This window comes from Drosophila pseudoobscura, chromosome 4 (assembly GCF_009870125.1).
Source record: "Drosophila pseudoobscura strain MV-25-SWS-2005 chromosome 4, UCI_Dpse_MV25, whole genome shotgun sequence".
Classification (NCBI taxonomy): Eukaryota; Metazoa; Arthropoda; class Insecta; order Diptera; family Drosophilidae; genus Drosophila; species Drosophila pseudoobscura.
In genome coordinates, this window is record NC_046681.1 from 10,580,191 (window position 1) to 10,602,494 (window position 22,304).

The 22,304-nt window shown below is 40.0% G+C and overlaps 2 protein-coding genes and 1 long non-coding RNA gene across 5 annotated transcripts; 2 read left to right on the top strand and 1 right to left on the bottom strand.

Annotated features, from left to right (window-relative positions):
* The first annotated feature begins 1,761 nt into the window (after nt 1-1,761).
* On the top strand, nt 1,762-7,768 carry santa-maria (scavenger receptor acting in neural tissue and majority of rhodopsin is absent). The gene is made up of 5 exons (XM_002132387.3): nt 1,762-2,035; nt 5,420-5,578; nt 5,761-6,066; nt 6,151-6,670; nt 6,733-7,768. The coding sequence occupies exons 2-5, from the start codon at nt 5,438-5,440 to the stop codon at nt 7,464-7,466; spliced, it is 1,701 nt and encodes a 566-aa protein (XP_002132423.2). The 5' UTR covers nt 1,762-2,035; nt 5,420-5,437; the 3' UTR covers nt 7,467-7,768.
* A 766-nt stretch (nt 7,769-8,534) lies between these two features.
* Nucleotides 8,535-17,355, bottom strand: LOC4818165 (alpha-tocopherol transfer protein-like). 3 transcript variants are annotated; one of them, XM_001357409.4, is made up of 8 exons: nt 17,077-17,355; nt 10,028-10,278; nt 9,869-9,960; nt 9,605-9,758; nt 9,421-9,546; nt 9,167-9,345; nt 8,948-9,098; nt 8,535-8,877 (listed from the first exon to the last, which is right to left on the bottom strand). In XM_001357409.4, the coding sequence occupies exons 2-8, from the start codon at nt 10,212-10,214 to the stop codon at nt 8,831-8,833; spliced, it is 936 nt and encodes a 311-aa protein (XP_001357445.2). In that variant the 5' UTR covers nt 10,215-10,278; nt 17,077-17,355; the 3' UTR covers nt 8,535-8,830. The 3 variants fall into 3 exon arrangements, with proteins under 3 accessions (XP_001357445.2, XP_033235989.1, XP_033235988.1); XM_033380098.1 differs by lacking the exon at nt 17,077-17,355 and adding an exon at nt 12,956-13,068; XM_033380097.1 differs by lacking the exon at nt 17,077-17,355 and adding an exon at nt 12,829-12,966.
* On the top strand, nt 13,173-13,723 carry LOC117184052 (uncharacterized). Its single transcript, XR_004469222.1, has 2 exons — nt 13,173-13,472; nt 13,644-13,723. It is a non-coding gene; the product is annotated as an uncharacterized lncRNA (long non-coding RNA).
* Nucleotides 17,356-22,304: the final 4,949 nt, after the last annotated feature.

The following is a 22,304-nucleotide window of genomic DNA, read 5'->3' on the forward strand; positions in this document are numbered from 1 at the left end:
CGCAATGTATTGGAAAGGGTAAAGAAGGCCACCATTGCGCTTTATGCATCCAAGAAGATGCTCAGCAGCACATGGGGCCTGTCTCCGGCTCTATAAGCTATAAGCTTATGGAAAAGACTCAGCGACAGGCTCTGCTCTGTATTACAGGGGCGCTGAGGTCAACCCCAACAAAAGCACTCGAAACTGTACTCGGAATCGACCCCCTGGACATTCACGCTCGCCTGATTGCGAGAAACTTAGCCACTACCTACTGCACCTACCACGAAAGGACTGTAGATTGCTAGTAGGAATATTTACAGGTTACTGTCTGGCTGCTGCACATGCAGCTAAGCTAGGCATCACCAACAGAGACAGTTGTAGGAAATGTGATGAACCTGGGGCTATCGAAACCCTGGAACATCTCATCTGCTACTGTCCGGCTCTCTCAAGGGCAAGGAGGAGATACCTGGGCGCCCCAGTGCTGGCATCACTGGAGGATGCCTCCAAAAGGACGCCACAGGAACTGCTGGCCTATGCTAAAAACACCTCGATTCTCGGGGACTTTAAAACCACCACCTTGCGAATTTGAATTTAAATTTGAAGTAACATTTTCGTTGCAACAGTTGACATTGCACGGTCACACTAGACTTGGCAAAATGAGGGGCTGTTAAGCGCCAAGTTTATCGTTCGAATTTGACTTACTTAACAGACCACATAACATAGTTCGGTTCGGTTGGGGGTTTTGTAACACTGTCATATTCAAATGAAAAACCGTTACATCGGGTAAAATTTGAGTTTGGGACCTACTTTCACATCAGGAAATTCCATGTGTTCCATTTGACCGACAACCTAATTTACTTCAATGCAACATAATCTGTTTCGGTAACTCACCTGTCAGTCAACCAAATACTAATCCATATATGCACGGCACGCCACCCCCTAGCGACACAGAGAGACAATAATCCAATAAGTGAGCCAGCCCGAATGCCCGCTGGAGCATTTGGGTGTTCCATGCTCTCAGACATTTGATTATTCTATTGCCTCAGCCAATTCTGCAGTCCTCGTGGGGGGGTGTTGCCAAAGCATTGGATTGGATTGGTTTTGTTTTGGCAAAGTTTGGCCCAGTTATTGGTTGATGTTGGTGGCGAAAATTGGAAGCTCTATGAAACTTTGATCGGTTCTCGGTCCGGTCAATTTACGGGGCTTACATGTGTAGTAGTATGAGCTGATTTGTGTATGGTTCAGTCAGTGCTAATCTCAACGATTAGCCGCATTGATAAGGTTTCGACAACTGGTTATCAATTTTGGTTTTAATTCAAATCATTTATGATTTGTTTACGTTTCCTGCAAAGCTCGTTGGACATGCGAAATTGCATTCCGAATTTCGAGTGCAATCGAATACAGATTAGGGATTTATAATATTTGCCCCAGTTTCAGCAGCAGTGCAGTTTGAGAGCCGACAGAGTTTCAGATTTCATTAAGTTTAATTCAAAATTCAATGACAAAACTATGGAAAATCTAAAGCGCAAATTAACCCAAACACCCCCACACCCGCACACCCACACACACAGACAGACAGACATAATACATATGTATGTAGAAAGCTCTTCTCAAGCCGTATTTTCATGTGATGTGCCGGCGGCGCACTTGACTGACATTCATCATCAGCGGCAACGGCAACGGCAACGCCAACAGCAACAGAAACAGCAGCAACGGCTATGGCAACGGCTGCTCTGCTCTGCTCTGCTCTGAACGCCGGTCACCGTCTCCGTCGTCGTTGTAGTTTCTGAGGGCTGCGCCATCGTCCGCCGCACTCGTAATCAAGCTTTCGTGGGTAACGGTACTGCTCTGGGTCGCGTTCTCTCTCCATATCCATATCCATATCCGTATCCGTGGCAAGTGCTATCCTATAAGTGTGTAAACTATACCTCCGCGTGCTCAAGTGCCTTCGAGTGTGTCCACCGTATCCTTATCGAATTTCAATTTCCACCATAAGGATATACACAGGAGTATATTTGTGATTTGTTTCTGTTTAACAAATAAACAACAACCGCAAGTGAGTGCCCATAGAGAGAGAAGCGTAAGAGAAACAATAGTACTTAGCGCTCGTGGAAAGCTCATCCATAAATTTCTGTTTTGACGGCTAACATTTAGGTTTGATTTGGCTTAATCGCCGGTAGACTTGTTAAGATTACAGGCAATTAAAGAAATCGAAGTCGATTGGCTCTGAGAACGGCGAATTCCATAATAAAAGTACAGTGATGGCTCTCTTGAGGGGAAAGCTAATGTTCTAGCAAGTACTGTTGTGCGTTTAACGCAGATCAGATCACAAGAAAGACTTTTGCATTGAAACGGACGAAAGATCAGCGCCTAAGAGTCATATTCAAGGTACAGAGTAGAAGGGCACCTACAAATATGTCCACCGTCTGAGCTTCCACTGTACCCCTTATAAATGCATTTATCAGCATTATTGTGTTTAACTCCGCTTTGTTCTACCGATGCCATTGCAATTTCTGTCTAGGATAATGAGACTGTTCATAATGAAAACAAGAGAAGTCGGGCGGTCACACTTCGAATGACTTATTTACTTTGCAATTCTCTGCCATGCCATACAGCTGCTAAATATAGACCATTCCATCCGGAAAAGAAGAGCTGGTTCAGAACAAATTACCCATACGACCCGTGTGACTCAAGTTCAAGTTGAGTCCACACTGAGATGCACACTAATTGCAGCTGCGCGCGCCTTGTAAAAAACATATGAATAGGTTGCCCAGTGCCAAATGGCTAGAGTCTTTGTCTCTCAGTTTCCCAAAATAAACATTATATTTATAGGTTTAGTTTGGGTATTTAATTGATGCAGGTATTTCTGTAATTAAAGGCCGAATCAACTTAATTGCATGCTGATAGATGGCACATTATCGGAAAACTAAAGACTAGCATAATGCAAATTTTTGTTGCTTTGTTTGCTGAGATGAGACGGAATTTTTTTACAAACTACGTCGAATCAACAAGTTGCGGTTGAGTGTGTCTCAATGTCGGGCTTTTTGTGGCTCGCGTTGGGAAATTGGCTGAGAATTTGAGAAGGTGTTGGATAGATAGATGTGTCTGTCATATATACAAATGTATCACATTTCTTGTGTGTTTATTTTATTGATCAAGCCCCCGATCCGACCATTCATTTATTCACTATATAACCTATTGGCACTTTTCCTATAGATTGCTGCAGTCTCTGGGAACAATTTCTGGTTGGTTCTGATTCTGTCCCAGGCTCGGTTCAGTGTTCGTTGGTCATCTGCATGGCATATGCATTTCGCGTTCAGTATATATCAAAAATGCTAATATGAAAGATCAACAGCCAGCAAGAATTCCTTCCACACACAATTCCTTAATTTAATAATGAATAACTCTCTCAACAAGTAACTTTGAACTTAATTGAAGGCAATTATTCAGTGTTGGAGTGTCTTCCTTCGATGAAAATGTGAATCTTCTGTGTTGTGCTCTGGATCTAATTGAATTAACAGACTAATTTAGTGTTCCCAAGATGTGCGATGTGATGTGATGTTTCAGGAACCACCTGTTCAATGTCCACTCGAATTAAAACATCTGTCACATTTTATGACTTCTGAAGAGTGCAACCAACAATAAAGAGGCGCCGACAAATGCTCGGCGACAGTCATTCATCATTCAAAAAGACATAATCATATCAATTGAACATCCACACTAAAGTAACTCGGTTGACACGCTCCCGAATATACGTATGTACATATAGTCGTACACCGTTCCTATATATAGATTCGTATTCATGTGCAATAACGGAAAGTGTCAAAGACCCAACCATAGCTCACTGTGGGGTCAATTGATAGACTCAATTATGACGATATATCAGAGCGATGCGAACAATGACAATATACATACATTCATATATCTCTCCCTATACATATATATATATATATGTATTTACATATGTACATACATTTATGCTGATTTGTTATATAGCAAGTGCTGGGAACTCTTCAGAGATTGTGAGGGATTCAAGCGATAAGTGCAGTGCAGTTCAATTGTTCCTCAATTGATCGCCAATGTCTGTCTCTTCCTCATGGGTCTATTCACCTAGAAGACGCGGTTCGAAATCCGCTTATCGGAATGCAGTGGATACCCGCTATGACAAATATACTCGTATTTATTGTTATTTATTGCTTGCACTTCCATTATGGAAAACCCTATGGTATGCACGAGAGTCAGAGAAGCTTCCAACTAATTAAAACGCTGAATCCATTGAAAAGTGTCAGGCGAAGCTTTGTAATTATCACCACTGATACGGGAATCGACAAAATATATAGTATTTGCGTATACTTACTTATAACTATGGGTATATTCTACATGACTACACGGGTGTAAACATCAATTGAAAGTCACGTTTTGCTTAAATTGATTCAATTATATTGATTAAAAAGGAGACGTTAGTAATACTTTTTACTCGTTGCAGTTCCATCTCTAAGGTCATTTATTTGTTTATATTTCAATCAATATTAAGTCAATTTAGCATTTCCTTTGTTTCCATTGTTTCCCGTGTTGTCATTAATACTAGTTAATAATTATGTATCTATGTAAAAGTATATATTTATGTACAAATGAGAGCTTCTAGAAAGTATCATTAGGGATGTATTTTTTTAAAATATTCTGGTGCTCCAAGTGAGTGGTAAAGACGGCTTTTTTACTGATGATTCTGCACTTCTCCCATTTCAAACTTGACAATGTGTCACAAGAAATGCCCTCCCCCACATGGGGCACTTTGGCCATTGAGTCGGACATACATTCGAAACATCAGCATTCATTCAAAGCCAATTATTCGTTTTTGTTTATTATGGATCAATTTTTTTATTGCTCAGAATGGTCGTACTTCAAGTTCTATGCAGTGAACCCAAACATCAAAACTTTATAGGATAAACATGCTGTGTCTTAGATTTGTTGGCAGCGCAGCGACCAATATGTGTGCTGGAAAACATCGAAAACACAGCTCATCGATTTAGACCCCTGTGGAGACTGGGTATCAACCATAATTTATAGTTTTCTCCAAGTTAAACTGTCTTTCAGACTAGAGATTGGTTTCGAATTGTAGCGGCATATAGCCGTAAAGTATGCCATGCTTTTGTAGCATTCAATAGCAGTGTGGATGAAGCATGTAGAATCCATGTAGAATGAATCTTATCATAAGATCACCGCTACACTCATCTGCGAGAACTGCGGCACTGTATATGCATATTATTTTATTATTTTAAATATTTTTCTACGATGAACTAGTCTTAGATACGTATTTATATAAATTATTTCCCGCAGACCTTGACTCATACCCATATTGATATGGATATCCCAATTGATGTGCACTTGTGCCTCTGTTTTCGTTTCCAAAGTTAATAATAGAACTTGCATATCATTACAGTCCCCAATTCACAGCGCCATGCCCACACAGAGCAGCACCATGTGGGGCCAGAAAAGCAATCGCAAATTAATTATCGGCATATTCGGCTTTAGCCTGGGACTGTTTGGCATATTGTGCGGAATGTTCTGGGAGGACCTATTCAATTGGATCATGCACAAGGTAATTAATGAATGACAACAGTGGGACACGTGTTGATCCGACCAGCTGTACTTGATTAGCCGCCCCCAAGCCCACAAATGGGAGTCAAAGAAGAACTGCCGCCGCAATTGACGCGAGTCAGAGATCGAGGGAAACTTGTTGAGATTTTTAATTAATCACAATTGGGGGCATCTTACACACAGGAAATGGTTCTGGCACCCGATACACGTGTCTACGACAACTGGAAGTCGCCGCCGCTGGAACTCAATTTGGATATCTATCTGTTCAACTGGACCAATCCCGAGGAGTTTGGCAACCTCTCAACGAAGCCCATACTCGAGCAGGTGGGTCCATACCGATTTAGCGAGCGGCCCGATAAGGTGGACATCGATTGGCATCCGGAGAACGCTTCTGTCAGCTATCGCCGCCGTAGTTTCTTCTACTTCGATGAGGAGGGCAGCAACGGCAGTCTGGACGATGAGATTAACACCCTCAATGCGGTTACACTGGTTGGTATATGAAGGGATATCATGAGATAGTCCTCGTACTGATACCGACTTACCTATGACTATATGTAATGTTCCTTTCCGTAGTCCGCTGCAGCCACGGCCAAGCATTGGCCCAGTGTCAAACGCGCCATGGTCGATGTGGGTCTTAAGGTCTACGGTTCTGAAATGTGCGTCCGTAAAACAATCGATGAGCTTCTGTTCACTGGCTACAATGATGTGATGATCGACGTGGCGATGGCCATGCCCATCTTTGGCGATGAGGTCAAGGTTCCTTTTGACAAGTTTGGCTGGTTCTATACCCGGAACGGCAGTGCCGACCTAACCGGTGTCTTTAATGTCTTTACGGGTGCTGACGATCTGGCCAAGCTGGGACAAATGCACACGTGGAACTACCAGGAGAACACGGGCTTCTTCGAGTCATTCTGCGGCATGACCAACGGATCGGCGGGAGAATTTCAGCCACAGCATCTGAAACCAGGTGGCAGTATAGGCCTTTTTACCCCCGACATGTGTCGTACGGTTCCGCTGGACTATCTCGAAACTGTGGATATTGAAGGCCTAAAGGGCTATAAATTCGCTGGTGGGCCGCGATCTGTGGATAATGGTGAGTGGCACTGCAATTATTTAAAGATCCCAAAGGTCAGATAATGGAATTTTTGTTTTTAGGCACACTGTATCCCGAGAATCTTTGCTACTGCGGCGGTGAGTGCGTTCCCTCGGGAGTGATGAACATCAGTGCCTGTCGCTTTGGATCGCCCGTCTTCATGTCTTACCCACATTTCTACAATGGAGATCAGTATTTTGTTGATCAAGTGGAGGGCCTAGAGCCCAAGCAGGAGGATCACGAGTTCTACATGGTTGTGGAGCCAAATACAGGAATTCCACTGGAAGTTGCAGCCCGTTTTCAGGTCAACATGCTGGTGGAGCCCATAGAGGGGGTTGCCTTGTACAAGGATGTACCCCGAATATTCTTCCCGCTAATCTGGTTCGAGCAGAAGGTGCGGATCACACCGGAAATGGCTGATCAACTGAAGGTGCTGCCCATTGTCCTGCTGTCGGGGCATATCTTTGCTGGAGTTTGCCTGGCCATTGGCCTGATCCTCCTCTGCTGGGCTCCCGTCGAACATATGATTTCCTGGTGCCGGCGTCGTCGCTACGATCTGAAAAACCCAACGAAGACCAATGGCGATTACAAAAGTCGCTCCCATTACGCCAGTGCCGAAGAGCTTAAGTCCAAGGCTTCCACTCTGATCTGCGAGAAGAGTACCAGCGGAACTCCGGATAGTTCTCCCCTGCTCGCCCGGCGAGGCCAAAAGGCAACCATTGTCCCGACCATGTCCAAGTCGCAGACGGGTGAAAGTGTAGCCACCGCCTCGACGTCCGTCAGCGAGACCAAGTAGTAACGGAAGCATCCATTCGCCATTTAGCTAGTTAAGCCGTCCTAGTGCTTAGTCGTAGTTCCTAGTTTAGGTAATACGTTTTTACCAATACCAAATACCATCAAAATTCGAACCATTCCCAGTGCCTATGCCAAAGATGAGGTAGCCAGCAATGCCATTTGTTTGGCATACGAATACTCTTTTTACATTCCCTAGTTGTAACTCATAAGACATTTTTGTACTCGTATTGTAAATGTTTTCTTTCTGCAGTTCGCTTGAACCAAACCTAAGGCCAAAATATCAAAGTACATATTTTATAAAACTTTTTAATTGAATTTTTTTTTGGGAAAGAGGGTCTTGAAATATGGATTTCTTGTCAACAAGGGCAAGGGATTAAAACCCATTGCATACAGTATATGCCACGAAAGGAATATTAACATGAAGATTATGAACATCCACTATTGATATCATATGTCCTGATTCCTGGGAATTATCTTTAGAGTACCACCACTCACCAATTTGTTATCGGGATATAAGAGTTTTTGTATGAACAATATACATACAAATATCCGAAACAAAATGTAATCATAATTAAGTATTGACAATCGCACAAAAAATGGCAGACAACGCCAACACGTATGATTGGAGTATATACGACTTCTACGTCTCGCACTCACCCGCTCATCCAAAAGTGCTGATTAGAGCTATGGGCAAAGAATTTTTCCTTGACAAGCTCTCAAATACAAACATCGGATCAAATGGCATGTGTTGCGCATCAGGAAAAGATCTACCACCATAAAAACTGTTAACTGAGCACACCATAACTGAGCAACCCGCTCATCGGCTTGGATCCTGAAGTCCATTCGCACATTTAGTTAATGCTTCCAAATGACATAGTTCGGAGCAACAGAAATAGTTCACAGCACTACGGCAAACAGTTTGCCGGGTCAATTAGTGTATAGTAAATATATATGAACACAGTTCTGAATTCGTTCATATTCTTTAAGTTCCATGATTCTATAGGAATTCGTACTTGAAGGAATCCGAAGGGATTCTAGTAAACCAATAATTTGATATAATTTCATCAACAAATTTTCACATTTTTATTATTTTATCAACAGTTAATTATCAATTGGAACAATATAGGTACTCGTACTACCTATAGTATACGGAATGTACATCCTAGAAAACCCTAAAAAAGATTATTGATTCGTTCACGAATGTGCCAATCTTTGAGCGTTGCTTTAACTTAATAACAGTACAATAATATTTGCAATATCACAAATGACCCAACTTAAGTGACTAAAATACGAATCGAAAAGGGGGACAGTGTGGGCATATGGTAGGTAGGTAGGTAGGTAGGTAGGGGAAGGCAGACTTGTAGTCTACTTCTTTATTTTATAGCCCGCAGTATAGCCATAGCTGTCAGCAACTGAAAGGTAAATAAGAGACGAAATAAATTAGTTTAGAAGTTATGAGTGATGATGAGAAAAGTATCCTACGTTCGTAATCCTTGGAATAACACTCGAAGAACTCTCCCAGAAGTTTTCCAGGAGGTAGTTCCCATGTTGCAGTGCCGCCATATTTCGGTGGCAAGGAACTGGCTTGAATGTGAGATACCAAAGCCTTGTAGTCCTTGCCATGGAAGAAGATCTACGAGTATAAAGATAGTTTGGAGTAGTAAATAAAGGATCTAGGGTCTAGAAACTTTGAATACTTACACGCTTGCGCAGCTTTTCGCGTATGAATGGTTTGAATATGGCAAATAGCATATTGAATATGTATGAATTATTCACAATGTGAACTGCCTTCAAGCGCACGCAGATGCATTCCTGTACATAGTCCAACAACATGGCCGCAAACGATGGTGTAAATTGCGTAATATGGCTAAGGGGCAGACCTACAAAATAAAGATTAAGATCTCTCAGTGAAAACACCCATTGGCATATCTAATCCTAATTCTAGATGCTATTACCTTCCATATCAATGATGACAACTGCTCCGCAGATTTGTGAATATGGTTCCACCATCGATCCCAAAACAGTCAACTGTATCCCACGGAAGAGATCGGGCAAGGGCACCTGTGATGGTTTCCATTTTTCTAGCGCGGAAATAAGTATTAAGAGAGTTCTTTTGCGTGAGGTTTGATGATGACTTACTTCCTGCCTCCAGCACTAGTAGACGGCGACCATGTTGGTCTCTTTCTGGCAATAGATTTAGTATATTTGCCTCAAATACATTACGCAATTTTGCGGGGATTATGTTCTCACAGGCAATGCCGTATTTCAGTTTCATGTGATAGAAGTTCTTGAGCTGAAAAAGACAATAAATGTTGTATTAAAGATATGTTTCTTGAATACTACTTCTTTCTTTGATCTACATTTCTTTGCACCTCTTAAATCTTCAATTCACTGAACACTCACCCTTTTCAAGGCACTCTCTGGATAGTAATGTGTAGGACGCAAAAACATCATCATGTACTCATCATCCAGTGGCAAGTTTAGGTACTTTTCATCTAAATAATAAAGAACACACAGATAAGAAATCAGATGTGTCTAATTTGGATGATTTCCTGTTATTACTTTGTATAAGTTCCCTTAGCTCCTTGATAGCCTGCTCCTTGTGGCCCGGTGTTTCATTTAATTCGTCCTGTGCCTTCTGGAGGGCCCATTCGGGTGCCGGCTCCTTTTCCATACGGATGCGAGCCGATCCAAGATCGATGTAAGGCAACTGCTGTTCATCGTAGCTAATGCACTCTGCCTTTCCCATATTGTTGTTCTGTGGTTGACGATTGTCCGATCTGATCTGCTGCGATGTTGTTCACCGATTCAGGCTGCGAACGAGAATAAAATTGTTTTGGTTTGGGTTTAACATTTTGAGTGGCTTGGCGAGTATTTCCTCAAGTCGATTGGCACAACTGGGTTACTTCCGCAGCGGCAGCAACAGTTCAATGCCTTTCTAGCTCCAATGCCTGAAACTGTCCAATAGGTCTGTCCGTCCGTCCGTCCGTCCGTCCGTTTGTCTGTCTGTGGGTCTGCGTGTCTATGTCCGTATGCCCATGTTTATGTATGACTCAATGCTGATCTTCATAAGCTAAAAACGCCGAAATATAGCCACAACGGAAGAAGCGGCTCGTACAAACAGGTTGAGTTAGACACAAACGGGTAAAGAGGGTGCATGGCTGAGGAAAAGATCGTTAGACGGACAGAAAATAGACAATAGTGCCCAAAACTGGTCGCACAACGTGCGTTCGAGAGCCGCTCAAATTAGTGTATACCCTTACCGGTAATGGGTATCAAATGTTGGTCAGGGTTCTTGCCACAGATCATCGATAGGAATCGTTAGAGAAGTGCATAGAGGGTGAAGTCCTAAGAACAAGGTTTCGTTTATTATTAATGATTCGATTTTTATGAATATTCAATCAGAAACCGGAATATTATCCACTTTGAAGATCAGACAGTTTAGGTCATTATTGTATCATACAGAGGATTCGATAGTCCAATAGGTCAGTAGGTCTCTTCTGAAAAGCTTTATTTCTGAGCGCGGTAAGGGTCTCCAATCTTCTACATGCCGCAAATTCACTTTCCCCTCTACAATATTTTATGCTTCTTTTTTTTGGCTATTTGAAAAACCGATACGTGGTCCGCCCATTTGGCTCGTAGACGACTTGGCAACACCTTGGCTAGCAAAACAAAATCGAAAAGCCATTCGATTCGGTGACGTAGCAATATGTGAGCCGGCGGTGATCTATGCCCTGTCATGAAGGACTTGACAATGGCACACAAAAAACCGAAAGCAAAAAAGAACGTGAGGAGAGTGAAGGAAGCAGTCGATGTAGAGCCGAAAATTGTAGCGCAAATCGTAGTCCATTAAATCTGATTTAGCGCTGCTCTTGTGGTTAAAGCAATTAGTAAGTTTTTGATATTCGTTAGATTTCTATTGTGAGACTCGACATTGTGCGGTCAAGACGACTGAAGGTAAAAGTCAAGGCCAAGTTTAAGCAGCAGTTGATATTTGTTTTTCTTTCTCAGAGGAGAAACCAATTATGGCCTGACTTGCGACTGAGTCTTCTTTGTGGAGTCTTCTGTTTTCTGTTTGCCTCCAGAAGTTTCGTCAATGAATCTCCGGGTGGTTTATATTTTGATTTGCTTTGGATTTTTGGTTTTGACTTTGCCTTTTTTTTGTATTTGTATGAAGTTCAACAGCCCATAAAGTTATGCGCATATTAATTTGTTGGTCAGTTTTTTTTTTCTGTTTTTCGGTCTGATGTAAAATCCAATTAAATCAAGAAACTCAACATCAAAGGTGACATACTATACTCCAAATTATGTATTAGGTTGAAGTCTATTTTTGTCGTGAGAAAACTTGAATTAAATTCAATTAGGCGCATGCAAGATGTCAAGTAGATACATATATAACAAACAGGGCTGACTTTCAGATGATAATATGACATTTATTTCAATTAGTATAATTCAACTGAAGTCAAATTACTTCATTTTAAAATTCAAAATGAGCAATCCAAAATCCACTTTCTGTCTAATTTCCTCACATTCAAAGGGGAATGGTGTTTATCTTTAGACAGTGACCTTTGATCTATGAATAACACTCTTCTCCATTTAGCGGTCACCCGATATGAACACCATTCTTTGTTGAGGCATTCCCACTCTGGTTAAAATAGAGCACACTCATGATGATTCAGCAGTTCAAGATCAGGTTTTTTGTATACGATATTCTGTTTCTTAAAGGTTATATACATATGTACGTATGTATATGTGCATGCACTTATGAAGGTTGAAGAAAGAGTGGTTATACATGTTTATTGTATTTCTGATTTGCTCTTAGGTGGAACAAAAACAAGTCCATTTAATGAAAGGAATGGAATATCCTGATGCTGATTCTGGTTGACATTGAAACAACTATTAATTTAGAGATGTTTATGTAGCAAGAATGAACTTGAAAAGGTAAATAAAGAAACTGAAAGGAGCTGTTTCCATTAAATCCTGATCACTCTTATTAAGGGTTCCACAAACATTCAGCAAAAATTTTAATGGTTTTTAAGTCCAGACCTTAAATTATGTGGAAATATTGTCAGCCGATCATTTCAATAACCTTTTTATGATAATAACCATATTTCCCAACTGGCTTTCCATACTTTTTCTACACTTTGTAAAGACTTGATCAATCAACAAGCTTATTTTTTACGGCTTCCCTAATTTATTCGTGGAGGATGTATATAGTTAATTATTTGTGAACACCTACACTGAACCTCCATCTCAACCCTTTCGATGTTTCCAATGGAAAAACCACATTCCCCAAACTGTTCAAAGTCTGAAGCCAGTAAAATAATTACTTAAGTACACCAACGGAGATAAACAGGCATTACCGGTATGTGCCTCAACTTTAGCCTGCCTCAATAATTATACTTATAATTGTACAATGCAATACGAGTACAACACAGGTATCTTATTTTTTGTTTTCGCTGAACTTTTGTGGCCCGGCCTTTTTCTTGCCTCAATCCGAACTGATGTGAGGCGTTCCTCTGCTGCTTGCAACGACCGACAACCGACAAGCGGAAACTGTGGCCCCAAGGAACGAACGCTGCAATTTGCCCGACTATCACTCTAGGAATACATACAATACAATGCCAGTAGCAGTGGCAGTCGGGGATATATAACACTCCTAAGCTGATAACTGGTATCGCCGAACAAAAGAAATAAAGAACAAAGAAGCAATGGCCCCACACCCCACACCACACAATTCAAATTCAAATTTCTTTTGAACGTCTAATCGGGTCTGTGTCCACAGACTGAAGTCGTGGGGCCCCTCCTTGGCCATATAAACAGACGATTATTGTATATACACAGATTAGCACACAACTGAATACTGAATAAATCCATACAGCAAACTGCTGTCTAATCGTATTCCAGTTAACAACTGCACAACAAAACAATACAAAACCCCAGCTGAACGGCTACGAAAATGTCATAAAATTTGAAATGCACTTGATTCCCGTCTCCTTCCGTCCCCGTAAGTATATTAGATCTAAGGAATAAATGCCACCCCGCCATGACGTGCATAAATAAACAAGTCATATGAAAAATTATCAATACCAGTAACTATCTGGCTATTAAATGCAAATTATGGTTTTTATTCAGTTTCTTCTGCGTTTTTTTACATTTTTTTTTTGCATTAATGTAGTGCTACAAAAGATGACGGAGCGATTGTTAGCATTCGGCGTTTAGCTAGGGAATGAATACTCTTAATACAGGAAAAAAGGAGAGAAAAAAGATCGAAGTTTGGAGTACACTTTAACAATAAAGGACCCATAAATCTTTAAGCACCCTCTCTAGTTCTCTTTAGAGATTTTCCTTTCATTCAAAAAGGTTCAGGAAAAAAAGATCGCAAAACCTTGAAAGATGACCATTAAAGGCAGTGCATTGTATCATCTATGTACCTTATACATATCCATTGCTGTTTTTCTTTAATATACTTCCCTGCTAATACAGCTTATCCATTAAAAACTTCTACTAGGTATTACGAGTATAGTACCCTCTGTGTAAGAAGTGTATGAAAAACTGAATGCATGACTTGCCATAATAAAGAAAACTTCACTTTTGATGAAGAGCTAATTGAAAATGTCTCAAAGAAGAGAGGAGAGGGAGAATGAGTTTGCCAAAAAACTGCCAATCTTTCATTCTGCACCGACTGGTAACCCCAAGCCGTTCAAGATCAGTTCACTCGTTGTCCCTGACTCATAAATGGGACAATCTACTGGCTATTGACGTTGTGATGTACTTTATATTGTACAATGCCAGCGCGGATCAAAAGTCTAATGTGCCTTGAATATCAATCGATTGGGCGGTGTAAACGATTTGAGTACTAGTACTCGTTGTGATTTAAACAGGTACGGTACGATGATTCCACTGCAATTAGCCGGTTATAAACAAATCAATGAAAGTAATCACAACGTGATATGCAAATTAGCCTCAATTAGAGTTGTGGAAAATTTCAAAAACTGAAGATCAGTTGATCTTTTGAACTTTCGATTGGGTTTTGTAGTTAGACTTGAACACTATTACGTTTAATATGCTGCATGCAACTAAGTGGAATGGAAATTTAAGAAGACAATCTAACCAATTATTGTCGGAACTTTAAAGTTCCTTTTATTTTTTGTCTTAAATGATGTCACACATGCGAGTGTTTTCTCTGAAGTGTAATAATTCACAGCAATTGGCAGCGAAGTGTTCAGAAAATTGTTAAGCAAAGATTTATGTTTGTTGACTGAGAATTGCTTGAGGATTTACACAGTCATCATAAGAGACTCTTGGCACTCAAATTCTACGGAGCTTTGCGGTTAAAGATTCAACATTTTTGATGTAGATTTATAGTAATCTCCCATCAATATGGTGATGATTCTTTGTACTTCCTTCCCGTTACCATTATCACACATTTTAGGGGCATATCTCTATCTGGGGCAACTAGACATAACGGAATTTATCAACAAAACTCACGCTTGTAGCCTCACTTATAGCATTTAAAAACAAAAACGCCACCCGATACTTTTGGTACAAGAGTCACCCACTGAACCGGCTCTCAAATACTAAATAAATAACATTCTATAGAATCAGGAATAGCCGGTTTCGTTTCGTTTTCTTTCACAATGCCAAAATCAAAATCAAACTCAAACCCAAACCAAAGGCAATCCAAACAGCAACTCGATCCAAACACATCCGATCCAATCGAGCAATGTCCATAAAAACTCGCCTTCGGTTCAGCTCCCAAGTACGAATTTTACTTCTGTTGTATTTCAGAGATATGTAAATTTTCTAATTCAATAACGGCGTTTTTTGTGTGTGTCGTTTTTTTTTTGCACTCTTACAGTCTTCTATCCTTCAGTTGACAAAACGTTAACAATTTAGGCAAACCCCGGGGCCCGCACAAACAGAAACAGAAACTTGTACTAAAAAAGATGTCTAACTGGTTTTGAGTTCAAAATTCGTAGTCGGCAGCAAGGTCAAATTGTTATAGAATACCCGCACTTGTTTGTATTAGATGTATGATGCAAACAGGGCCAAAATTTGGTTGGGTTGGCCCACAATCGATTGGAGTCGGATAGGGAGGGAATCACACCACACACACTTTTTTTCTGCTTTTCTGGTATCACAAGTGGTTCGACAGTCGCTGCCTGAAATATTTATAGGCTTCGGCGACCGTCGATCCCGTGAATCAGAAAACAGAAATTAAAACCCAATTGAGCGGGACGCCGGATCCATGTGGAATGTGCCACAAGTGCAGAAAATTGCCAGCAGCATGGTGTGTCGTCAATCAATTTACATTTCAATTGTGTATGTATATGTATGTGGGTTGCAGTCTAACGGCAGGCAAATCCACTGCAATGGAACACTGCATCGAATACGATACATAGGAATAATGCAAATTTTTTTTGTGGCGCATAAATGCATCATGAAGGTGGCATGATCAGGAATTGCATTAGAACAATTGGAACAAAGAAATAGCAATGGAAATACACAACAGTGAAGAAAAAAACATTTAATTCATTGTTGCAGGGAAAAATCCAATAGAACTTTCAAGGAAACGTTTCTTAGATAACCGGAAGAGGTATTATAGGACTTCATTCAAAGCAATAAAAAACAATTAGGAACTATAGAAGAGAACTGTATGAATGAGAGACATGAAAAGCCTGAACATTCAAGACACGAATTGCAATTGCAAAAAGAAAATCTTCTGCGAACTACTCTTCTAAAAGAATCATCTGCACAAGCAACATTTCATTACTTTTACTTTCTTTTTTGTATGTTTTGTAGAGTATATTCATTAAAGTTTCTCTTTGGTCACTTTTAACGGAATACATAATTATTTTAATCACTAAACTGCGTACACTTCAATTTTCCCCTTCATTTACATGCTGTTTAATAACTCTCATCCACATTTTCACACAGGCTTACACAGATGTGTCTGATGAGGTACTCAGACCTCAACTTATTTTCACACACGAAATTGTTGTTAATTTTGTAAATCCCAAGCATCCTCTATAATCACCGACACACCGCATACGCCTTGGGCAAGTATTCCACTTCATTGAACAAACAAAAAGAAAAACTTTACAGCGATATTATCATCTATTGAGGAAGATCAACGTGCTAAGCCGCCAGTGAGCGTGCGCCTCTTAGAGTACTGGGCAGCAGCTCAGGGGGGAAGTGCAACACCTTATAATGCATTGCAGTGCGCTCTGTAAGTTTGGACATGGTCCGGGGACTGGTCTCTCTCTCTCGCTCTTTCTCTCTGTGGTGGCCGTGCTCGCTGTCCGGAATCAAAGCGCCTGAGCACTGACGAAATGCATCAAACGTCACAGGCGGCAGAGGCAAGCGGCAAGTGGTAATTGTTTTTATGGCCAACAACCACAGAGCCATAGCTTGCCTGGTGGCAGTCAAACAGACAGAAAGAGACGCCACTCCACTCCACTCTCAAAGGCAGAAAGTGTGTCAAATGTTGCTGCTCGCATGCGCATAATCCAAAAGCAACAATGCCCAAAAAACATTACCTGGAGCCCCCTCCAAAGCCTCTAAGCCCCTAAACCCCCATAAACAACCATAATGTTAACGCAACTTACCGCAAAAGCCGAACCGAACAAAGATCTGCCCGAAAATAAGATATAATATTTTTGGCAACGGTACTTCGAGTACTGTAAGAGATTTCACGTTTCACTTTAAAAGTTTTTTTCTTTGCAATTGCAGCGGCAGGGTAGGGCGGAAACGGAGGAGGAAGCTCTAAGCAGGACGCGACAATATCCAACAATGGGATGAGATGACAGTGCGAATGAATACGAAAACGCAAATATAGCTGCGGCGACGTCCAAATGGCAACGCGGCTGAAACTGGTATGGCGATTGAAAAGCGCTCCCCAGCTCTTGTTATTAATTAACTGGCCAACTCAAGCTTGACAAAAAAACAAAAACGACAACAAATAACACAAAAGAGAGTGCGCAGTGCGCTCACAAAAGTAAGTTATTTAAATCAGTTCTAGTTGGTCGTTTTGCTCAGGTCTAAACCAACAATTATTATCTAAAATCAAAACAGCGCTCTGCAAATTCAATTGTAATACACAATTTAACATTTAACATTGAGTTAACATAACAAAAAAACGAGGGGGAACGTTGTGAGTTGCTGCTGCAACCGCAGCTCTACATTTATACCCGATACATAGTCAGTATGGTTCGTGAGAGAGAAACAGAAAACGTGTCTGAACGTGTAGCGCTGCGTAGCCACTGCAAATTGATTTGTTCCTTTTGGATATAAACATTATCCGATCGGATTCGGAAATCTGATAGATATGGTCATTCTCTATGATTGTGCCATTTTAATTTTTCCGTATCTTTAATATTGTGGATGCCACAGATTTTCGTTTTTTATGGGGCCGGAAAGGGGTTTGGCGAAATTTTGAAACAAACTTGTCAAGGTCCGATATCACAGGAGTGTGGATTGCTCTAGCTCTTATAGTCTCTGAAATCTAGGCGCTCAATTTTTGCAATAGGCAAATTCGACCATGAAAAGTGTGTGTTAGAGAGAGACAGAGCAAGAAAGAATGAATTTGTTTTCCTCATTCTGGCATAATAATAATACGATATGGCTCAGATTCTGCAATCTAGAAGATATAGTCATTATCTACAATTCTGAGATTTTGTTTTCTCGTATGATATATACTTTATGCGGTCATTTTCACCATAAAACCCCATATACCCCAACACTCATTTTGAGTATCGGGTATAAAAAGAAAACTCATTCCAGTTGGACTTGAGTGCAGTTGAATTTGAGTGATATGGGGAAAAAAGAGCGGGAGCTCAGTTTTGCGTTTTGTAGAGAGTTAAAAGCTTTCTCTCTCTCTTACACAACACTGAATGCTCATAGCTTTGCTTGAGGCGCGTAATTTAAAAGTTTAGTTGAAAGCTTAAAGAACCAAAGCCGTTGCTCTTTTCAAAAACAATATGCCATGAATTAACAGCTTTTCCAGAAAACACAGGATACCTTATTGTTGCGCCACAACGCCCATTCTTTGACTGAATTATCAACTGAATTAGTTTGAAAATACTGCATACGGTATACTGCAGCATCAAACATAGGTCGGTTTAACGGCACAAGTTTATTTAAAATAATGGGCTGACCCCCGACCTGACCTCAATCGTGGTGCAGTAGTTCCACTGTACCTGAATCATGATCGACAGTAGGAGGCGCTTGTCCTGCTGCTTGCCCCAACAAAAAACAAACTTGTTTTAATCAGCATGGAGTTATCTGCCTTGCCTAATCTATCAATTAGCTAAAGGAAAAGCCCCCTTGGGGGTCGAACTTTGCTTCATTTCATGCTTCAGTAATTTCTATAGTTTTTTTTTGTTTTTATTTTTGCTGTCGAATTTCTGCTGATTGCAGCACTTGAAAATTGAAATTCTTAACTTTCTTTAGACCAGCCCACCAGTCCCCTGAAGGCCACAACTTGGTTGAAGTTCATTGCATTTGTTCTTGACGGATTCTTTTGTTTCGTTTGACCGTGTGTGCAGTTTTTCGATCTTCTTTGGAACACCTTTCGTTATCTTCTTGGCTGATAAATAATTGTTGCGAGTGATGGGCTATCTAAATTCTTGCAGCCATAAACATTTGTGCTACGAATAGTATGTGCCATAAAGATAATGACCGTGTATTGAGCGCCAAATAGCCTGTTGATTAATTACTTAATTGTGTTATGTAAGCACGGTTAACTAGAGAAATTATCCAAGCGAAAGAACCCAGTAACAGCTGACAAAAATGAAGTATTCAATATCAAGTATACGCGAAGGTATTTAAACAAATTCGAAAGAAGAAAAAGATAAAATGGCAGAGAACGCCAACAAGTATATCGAGCATTTAGATCCTCTTAGTTTCACATTCGAGTCCCAGCCAAATATTGAACATTCCGCTCATCCGAAATTGCTGATTGGTGCTATGGGCACCGACTTGCCATCCGCTAAAATTTAAAAGTGAGTCAGAAAACTGCAACTAAATGAAATCAGTAGTTGTTTATTTTTTACATTTTCAGGTACACTGTTCAACAAATTTTAACTGTATTTTAAATATTCTGATAAGTTCCGTTGAGGCTTTAAATCAAGGCTTTAACAACTACGAGTATCTAAGATGTACAGCAATTTACGAGTGCTACTGCTCTCTGGTAAGGTCAGTTACGGTCGTTGGAGCGTCAAGTTTATTCATATAATTACAAGTAATTTGCAATACATTGTTATTGTTATGGCTATTCGCTTAGTTTCGAAAGTGTTTCTAGGCAGTAAAACCAAACACGAAAATAATGTTAAAATTTTTCAATTTGTTCCTGAAAGAACTTTTACGACGTCATAAATACATACCAAAGTTTGGGGAAAAATGTTTTTAAGTTTAATAGCCAGTATAAATAATGTTATTATGGTTCAGATATTTTTATAACTACTTTTTTTTAGGGGAACTTTGGTCACACATGCATAGAATTGCCATCGTTTATTTACTTAAATATGACAGATGTGACAAAAACAGTAGTTTTTTAACATTATCTGAATGATTTTTCTCAACTTCTGAGATTTACAAATTATTCATTTATTGACTTTCCCCCAAAGTCTTTGGTAAATATGTATGTTCATTCACCCTTTTTTTAAAACCACTCCGAAACTTATCCCTTCAAGTACCTTTTAGACTCTTGTTCAATTCCCAAAACTTGGATGTTATTCATTCACGGTTTCTCCCTCGTTAAGCCTTGAGTGCTAGTATAGTATATTTTCTTAAACATGACACACTTTTGTTTAGCTGTTGTTTCGAGCAGCACACCGACGTCAGCGATTACTGGAAGTCAAAGTCTAGCTCAGGTCCGGACATGTGTTGGGGTGGGAATATAAATGTAGAAGTGAAAGCATTTTGTGACGAAATGATCCACCAATCGAATGGAACTGATTTTATGCACTTTGTGCAGTTGGTAATTAAAACCTCTTTGTACAATTACTCAGCAAGCAAAGTTCTTTCTTCTCGAGTACGTGTACTATATAGAGCTTCCCCACGGATGTCCAAAGGGCAAGTCTCAGTGATGCCGTGATATTACGTATATCTACATACATATGTATTGCTGCATGACCAGTCTTCGTTAGTTTATCGAAATTGGATCCGTGTGTTCAACATTTCGATATGAAATAGTTTCTTTTCTTATCTGTAGGCTTTAAAAACGCCAAGGCTTCCAGCTGATGTTTCTCCACAGAGGACTTATAGCAAATCATGGAATGGAAACTTTACGGTGTATACCCTGCAAATCTTCAGATTAGAATTCCACACGCTTTGTATATTTTTGGCCATGGCATTGATAGAAACGTGGAAGTGATGTGTGGTACGAGTAAGTTTTCCCCATTTCTGCGATAAGCCAACGTTGTGCTATAAATAATGAGGTTGTTGATCGCTTAACATAGAAGTCGTGAGTTTTGGCTTAACATATTTTAAACTATTTTATGAGCCTATAACTTAAAGTTTGCAACACAAAATATGGTCAATAAAAAATGGTCAATTTGTATGGAATTACACATTATTCCACCATCTTTGTACCACTGTTCCGAAAGTAATCGATGCCATTTCTTAACAGCTGTGTGTTGGTCTTAGCTTATGGGTTTCTATTGATCGAATCTTTTGTATGTTTTGCTAGTAAATCAAACGCACACTACACTCCTCACACACTCAAAATGAGTTAATTTGTGTGTGTTATCTTTTGAAAAAATGTATTTAAATACTCATTAACAGGGGGCAAAACAGAAGCGAAGCTCGATAAAGCAGCGATCTAGCAAAAACAGAAACAATAACAAAAATAATGACAAAAAATGCTTGGCTCAGCAACTAAAAACCAAATGCTCACAACAAATACTTAAGCGAAATCGAAAACAATAAAAGAACAACAAGAATTAGGAGCTGTATAGACGATATTCCGACTATGGGATACCCTCTCATAATATATCAAAAGATCTCACTTTTTGTTCACTAAACTATAACTATCGAAACGGTATTCAATAGATACAAAATAAGAGATCGGCTACAGTTTATAAAGTATAAAATAAAACAACAATCAAAAGTACGGCTTTAAAGATATGACGTGACGTTACGTTACCATAAACAGAAGTATTTTTTAAGGTTTGGTAACAAGATTGTAAGACTTGGCGATCTGGGTAGGTCTATCTGTACAACATATTTCGGGTGTGCATTTTTCACTGTATAAATAATAAAAACCTTTAATTTTTTTCGAGGCTTCATAATTGATAGTTCAATCTTTTAGGAATACTTCAAGGAACAACTTTTAGAAAGAATTATGTCATTTAACTTTCAATAAGTTTAGAAAATAATATCGGGACAAAAGTAAGGACTTCTAAGGTTCTTTTTGGGCTCGTTTGACATATTGGCGGAAATGCCCGTATACCCTCATTCTGTACGATCAATGGATGCACAAAGCCTGAAAGTTGACGCCTTCGCTTAGCAGCGACTACAAATCGTATCAAGTGTGCAGACTTTGCCCTATGACTACACTATATAGCAAACACATTTTACGATATCTGTGTTGTGAGGAAATGTGTGCATTGAGAACGAGTATAAGTCGACTTTAGCAGGGGGTTGTTGCTTGGGACATGTATGTATTTCAAAACAAAGAATCGAACACGTCCCACAATCACACGAACGGAATCCAATAACAATATCAATGACAAAAGCAGCAGCAACAATGATAACGTTCACGATACAATGCCCCAAAAAAATACAAAGAAAACAAAAAACTAAGGTGTGAAAAGAATATCCCACCACCCACCGC

Excerpts from the sequence above, each read along its gene's own strand:
- santa-maria (XM_002132387.3), top strand. The coding sequence starts at position 5,438 with ATGCCCACACAGAGCAGCACCATGTGGGGCCAGAAAAGCAATCGCAAA. Across the intron at positions 5,579-5,760 it reads TCAATTGGATCATGCACAAG|GAAATGGTTCTGGCACCCGA; the intron begins GTAATTAATGAA and ends TCTTACACACAG. Across the intron at positions 6,067-6,150 it reads CCCTCAATGCGGTTACACTG|TCCGCTGCAGCCACGGCCAA; the intron begins GTTGGTATATGA and ends TCCTTTCCGTAG.
- LOC4818165 (XM_001357409.4), bottom strand. The coding sequence starts at position 10,214 with ATGGGAAAGGCAGAGTGCATTAGCTACGATGAACAGCAGTTGCCTTAC. Across the intron at positions 9,099-9,166 it reads GCGAAAAGCTGCGCAAGCGT|ATCTTCTTCCATGGCAAGGA; the intron begins GTAAGTATTCAA and ends TTATACTCGTAG. Across the intron at positions 8,878-8,947 it reads TTATTCCAAGGATTACGAAC|TTGCTGACAGCTATGGCTAT; the intron begins GTAGGATACTTT and ends TTTACCTTTCAG.